This window comes from Engraulis encrasicolus, chromosome 17, assembly GCF_034702125.1.
Source record: "Engraulis encrasicolus isolate BLACKSEA-1 chromosome 17, IST_EnEncr_1.0, whole genome shotgun sequence".
NCBI lineage: Eukaryota > Metazoa > Chordata > Actinopteri > Clupeiformes > Engraulidae > Engraulis > Engraulis encrasicolus.
This window is the reverse complement of record NC_085873.1, coordinates 20,771,784-20,777,760: the sequence shown is the minus strand read 5'-3', so window position 1 is coordinate 20,777,760 and position 5,977 is coordinate 20,771,784. Positions and strand designations below refer to the sequence as shown.

The following is a 5,977-nucleotide window of genomic DNA, read 5'->3' as shown; positions in this document are numbered from 1 at the left end:
TGATGCGTGAGTCGCTGGACGGGGACCTGCTGCGTCCGGTTCTGACCGACCCGCACCTCCTGGCTCTGGACCGGCGCCTGGACAAGGTGCTCTGCCCACACACACACGCACACATTACACACACATGCACACCCATTAGCCAAATATGCATAAATCCTGAGAGAGAGAGAGAGAGACACAGAGACAGAGAGAGAGTGAGCGAAAGAGAGAGAGAGGAAGAGAAAGAGAAAGAGAGAGAGAGTTGACATTCTCTCTGTTGAAGGTAGTCCGAGCCCTGCAAACACACAACACACACATCACACACTCATTAGTCAAATATGCACAAATCCTGAGAGAGAGAGAGACAGAGAGAGACAGAGAGAGAGAGAGAGAGAGAGAGAGAGAGAGAGAGAGAGAGAGAGAGAGAGAGAGAGAGAGAGAGAGAGAGAGAGAGAGAGAGAGAGAGAGAGAGAGAGAGAGAGAGAGAGATACGCAGACACAGAGACAGATGTTTGACATTTAAAATCTCTCTATTGAAGGTGGCCCGGGCCGTGCAAACACACAACCCACACACATCACACTCATTATAGACAATAATTAGTCAAATATGCACAAATCCCGAGAGAGAGAGGTATTTAAAATCTCTCCATTGCAGGTGCTCCGGGCCGCGCAGCGCTGCGTCCGCAAGCTTGGCGAGGGCCAGGTGGTGGTGGCCGACTTTGCGGAGGTGCCTGATGACGACGATGGTAATGGTGATTATATTACATTACACGTAGCTGACGTTTTTTTAATCCAAAATGACTTACAGTTTATTTTATTGAATTTTAAGTGCAGGGTAGTAGTTACAATCCCTGGAGCAGTGTGGGGTTACTGTAGGTGCCTTGCTCAAGGGCACCTCAGCCATGGAGTGATATTGGGAGAGGAAGGGTGTGGGGTTCAAACCTGCAACCCTCTGATCTTAAGTCCATCTCCTTAACCACTAGGCCACGGCTGCCCATACCACTAGGCCACGCTAGATACCAAGCTCCCGTTTCTCAGATATCCAAAAGAAAGGGGAGCTTGGTGTGCGGACTTTATTTTCTTTTCAGTGGTCATATGACTGTGCTAGTCCTGCACCCAAAACTTTTTTGAGACTGATGTGCGTGTTTTTTTCTTCTTTGTTAAAGGTGGTGACGATGGCCCCACGACGCAAACGCCAAAGCAGCCCCCTCCGCCAGCCCACCGTCCACCCTCCCATCCCCCACCTCCGTCAGCGCCACCGGCCGCACCACCAGCACCACCGTCCAGAAGCAGGTGATGACGGATGGACGGATGGAGGAAGGTGAATGGGTGAAGGAGTGGGGATTGGAGATCCACAAACACGACCAACTACAAGGGGCCACAGAACAAAGTGTGATGTTCAGAGAACTCCAGCAAGATGAGGAGTTTAAATGGAGTTGAGGGTTGTGTGGCGAACATGAACGGGAAGAAACATGAGGAATACAAGAAATGTGCTCAGAGAGCGCATGCACCTCCTCCCCTCTGATGGACAGAAACACACATGCACCTGAAACAGAGGAAGTGGTTGAATGGGTGAAGGATGTTGGGAATTGGAGATCCATAATGAAGTGACAATGGTGGAAGACATGACACTGAGGAAGGAGGTGAATGTGTGAAGGCAGGGAAGCCGACAAGGGGGGGACAAAGGGGTCAGTTGTGCCGGGCCCAGGGAGAGGAGGGGACCAGGATTGGGTCCTCATTACATTGTATGTTTTGAGTGGGGTGGGGGCTTTCAGTTGACTTTGCTCTGGGCCCTGGCAAAAGCTGTCAGTGGCCCTGGGTGAAGGAACTTGGGGAAATGGAGATCCACGATGATGACCTAAACTGTGAAAGAGAAATGAAAAGATCATGCAAGGTCAAGACTTTGTGAAGACTCAGCTTTCTGTGACAGCTCACAATTGGCCGGCGTATGACATCTTGTGTTCTCGGGAGGAAATCGTTTGGATGTGGAAAAGCTTTCAATGAGGAAGTGGAACACGTGACACTCGCTCTACAATGTGCAGTGATGAACACAAATACAGGACCTACAGACCAACGTGTGATGTTTAGAGAACTTCACAGAGATGATAAGTTTAAATGAAGTTGAGGGTTGTATGGAGAATATGAACTGGAAACATGAGTAATATGAGGAACTAAAAATGTGCTGAGAGAGCGCTTGCACCTCTGCCCTCTGGTGGACAGAAACACACACGCACCGTGAATGAAAGCATTAACATACGAACGAACACACAAATCAGGAAATCACGTAACGTCCTTGGCAGAGGTAACAGTCTGGGCCAATAGCAAGGGGTTAAAGAGCTGTCGGTAGATGAACATGGACATTCAGGGGTACCAAACCAAACTGCTCTGACCACTACACCAAAGAGCCAGGCTAGTTAACGTGATAGAGCACACCCACAACCCTAGTGATGGTCACTCCATCACAGGACCAAAGATAAAACTCTGATGATCAGCCGGCTTCAGGAGCGTGCTGCTTCAGGTCAAAGGTCAGAGTTATAGTTCAGAGGCCCAACAGGAAGAGACTGCATAACCGGGCAAACACACCGTCCAGCAGCGATACGATGAAGTGACAGAGAATCGCTAGACTGGACTCCGTTTCTCGATTCTTGTCGTTGCTAACCGTCTTAAGTCGGTCTTGAGTTGGTCGTAAGTTGCTCTTGAGTTGGTCTTAAGTTGGTCTTCAGTTGGTCTTTAGACGCAAGACCAACTTAAGAACAACTTAAGAACAACTTAAGACCAACTCAAGACCTTGGTTACAACGTTGGTCTTAAGAACGAACAAAATGGCTAAAGTCGTTAGCAAAGGGAAACGACCCCCTGTGTAGCAAGAGAGATACGAGCGATAGAAGTGACTGAGTACGCCAGTTTAAAAGCAGAGCAAAAGCATTCCGACATTCCAATTGACTCTGGCGGCTGTCATCGAACAGCATCATAGCTTATTTGCTTAATATTTCTAACTACAAACTGTCGCTCAAGTCGCTTGAGTCGCCTCTAGTCACCCAAACAGCTTTTGTGTTTTCTGTCGCCAGCGACTCAGTACAAAGTCAATTACTTCCGTCGGCGGCCTATTCGTGCAGTATGTAGTCTGGATTGAACACCTCTCCTGAGCGAAGACTCCTAGCAGCTGCTTCCCAACTCCTCACATGCAAGCACATGGTCATGAGCATGGAGACAACAGAAACAGACAGAGGTGGAGCTGTCTGTATTCATGTGTGGAGAGAATTAGGGAGGACGGGGCTTGAGAGAGAGAGAAACAGAGATTGGAGGGGCAGAGAGAGAAGCTTTGAACCAGAAAGAGAAGAAATGAGCTCCCATGTTCCTCAGACAGCTGGCCAAATAGCTGGGAGCAGTGCTATAAGGACCATCAGCTACTCAGCTGACAAATGAAACTGGATTTCCTAAGTCGATGGGATGAGAGAAAAACGAAAGACCGAATCATTAGCATTCTGCTTGGAAGGCAATGCAACATGTACAGTATGGATGTTCACAGTTTTTTAATGGGACGAGGTTTTACACCAAACATAGGCCTACTATCCATGTTGCCTGGTTACCAACAGACCTAATCACAAGTGAGATGTCTTTCAGATCTGAACGATTGTGTGTAGAGCTAAAGGCAGCATTGGATAAATAATCCCAGCCCAGGCTACTGTACGTGTAGTGCAAGTAGAAAATGGAGCAGGTCGACACTGGCTCTACTCTAATGAGAAAGAAAACGGAATTCTTTTAGTTCATTAGGAGATTTTTCAGTTCAGAGATCCGTGAAATGGATGTATGGGGAGGAGAGAGTTCAAGGCAAAAAGGAAAGCATTTGACTGTGCGCTGTGCACATGCCTGTGCTTGCTTTGCACACACATACAGTACACACTCGCAGGGAAGCTGACAGGGGTGGACAAAGAGGGGAGTTGTCCCGTCCCCAGGTAGGCAAGGGGCCCATAATTGGGTCTTCATTATTACATTGTAGTATGCATTTAGTGAGGGGGCCCTTTCAGATGACTTTGTCCTGAGCTCAGCAAAAGCTGTCAGTGGCCCTGCACACTCGCTCTCTGAGTTCTTGCCAAACCCCAGCAGCTAAAATGGGGCAGACAACAATTCCTGCACTCACTTAAAAATAAACTTCCAAATTTCCCCCCAAGTCATCTGAAAGACACACACACACACCACAAACAAACACACACGGCACACACGGCACACACACACACACACACACACACACACACACCACAAACAAACACACACGGCACACACGGCACACACACACACATGTCTAAAAACAGAAACAGCTAGCTTGGTGTGTGTGTGTGCGTGTGTGTGAGTGGATAGTGCTTAGATGGAGAATGGAGAATGGAGAATAGTGAATGCCTCTTAACACGCTCTTAGTCTGTGAAATATTGTTATTGTGGCAAACTAACCCCACATAACTACAACAAGAGGGTGGGGCCGCTAAGCGACTTGTGAGTGCCTATGGTGTTGGCATGGTGGTAAGTAACGGTCAGTCTCACATCTGAAGCCCAAACGGCTTCGTATGTTCTGTAGGTACGTATCTTACTGGCTCATAGGCTTGATGGTGTTTTTGTGGTTCTTCCCGTTCTCACACGCTATGTCTGACTGTGGCACACAAATAGGACACGTCAACATAGAGAGAGATACAGAGAGAGAGAGAGAGAGAGAGAGAGAGAGAGAGAGAGAGAGAGAGAGACAAAGAGAGAGACAGAGAGACAGAGAGAGAGACAGAGCAGGAGAAAGGATTAAAGGTTAGACAATGAGACAAACAAAGAGAGTTCTAGAAACCACAACACAAGTACAATGGTGATTGTAAAAAGCAAGCTACAGAGACAGGCAGAAATAGTTTCATGAAAGTTATGCAGAAAGGAAGAAAGATGGAAGAATGAGGCTGCAGAAAGAGCACGAGAGAGAGAAACAAAGAAAGAAAGAGATAAGGTGACAAAAAGTGAGACAGACAAAGCACAGTAATGATGGCGTGGCTGACTATTATTTTATGTGGGTCTAGCCTTGGCAAAGTGTTACCTGTGAAGCGCTGTCTCACACACAGTGGCACTTAAAGGCAGTTTACTCACTCTAATTGTAGGCCTGTGCATTCGTAATGGTCCTGACTATTATGACTGAACTGTGCAACATTTGACATCTATATACAATACGTGTCTGCGTGTGTGTGTGTGTGTGTGTGTGTGTGTGTGCTCACAATGCACGCATGCAAGCAGCTTTTCAGGGCAATATCATATAATCACAACTCATTCTATTTTGCAAGTTGAAGATTGTATTTTTCATGCTGACATTACGCTATGGGAAATTAATATGCAAATGTAATGATTTAATGTATGCTTCTGTGAATAGTTAAATATGTAAATATTAAGTCTGGGTGATTAAGTTTTATAAATGGAACAATACTTATTTTGTTAAATGTTCTCAGGTGTACATTTATAGATTGAGTGTAGATTACTTTGTGGTCACTGCAACATCTCAGGCATCAGACACTTCCTGAGGAAAACTTTCCTGTTGTTGATTTATTATTAAGTCTAATTTGTCTGCTTTCTATGGAAAACAAAGGGTTCTTTCTTTCTGCCAATTTATAAATCTAAAAAAAGACCTCATAAAGAGAGACAAGAAAAAACAAACGTGGAATTCTGAATTATGTGCACATTGTAAATTGTGTTTACAGGGCATAAAATGGGAAAATGTGTAATAAATGTGTTTTGTGAATTTCATTTGGATGTCATTTGTGTGTAGCAAGCAAATAGGCGTAGCCTCCTCATTAAGAAGTTGTGGATGCCCTGACACCAGCTAAACATGCAAAATTCAATACTACCATCTAGTGGAAAGTCAATGCTATTACAGCCACTGGCCCTGTATAATGATTGTAGAGGTCATGCTTATTCATGATTTCCCCGAAAAGAATGATCTCATTAAATTCAGCTTGAAATTTGGCTCTAAACTCTTGAGTG

General features: G+C 45.8%; 1 protein-coding gene across 1 annotated transcript in view; it reads left to right on the top strand.

The window, feature by feature from the left end:
• fam20a (FAM20A golgi associated secretory pathway pseudokinase) overlaps positions 1-5,740 on the top strand; it is a 38,701-nt gene extending 32,961 nt beyond the window's left edge. Inside the window, exons 12-14 of the mRNA XM_063221936.1 lie at positions 1-86; positions 635-725; positions 1,146-5,740. The exon at positions 1-86 is cut by the window's left edge and continues 65 nt beyond it. Of these exons, the coding sequence (XP_063078006.1) occupies positions 1-86; positions 635-725; positions 1,146-1,276 (308 nt within the window). The 3' untranslated portion in view covers positions 1,277-5,740. The remainder of the gene's footprint in view (positions 87-634; positions 726-1,145) is intronic.
• The last annotated feature ends 237 nt before the right edge of the window (positions 5,741-5,977 follow it).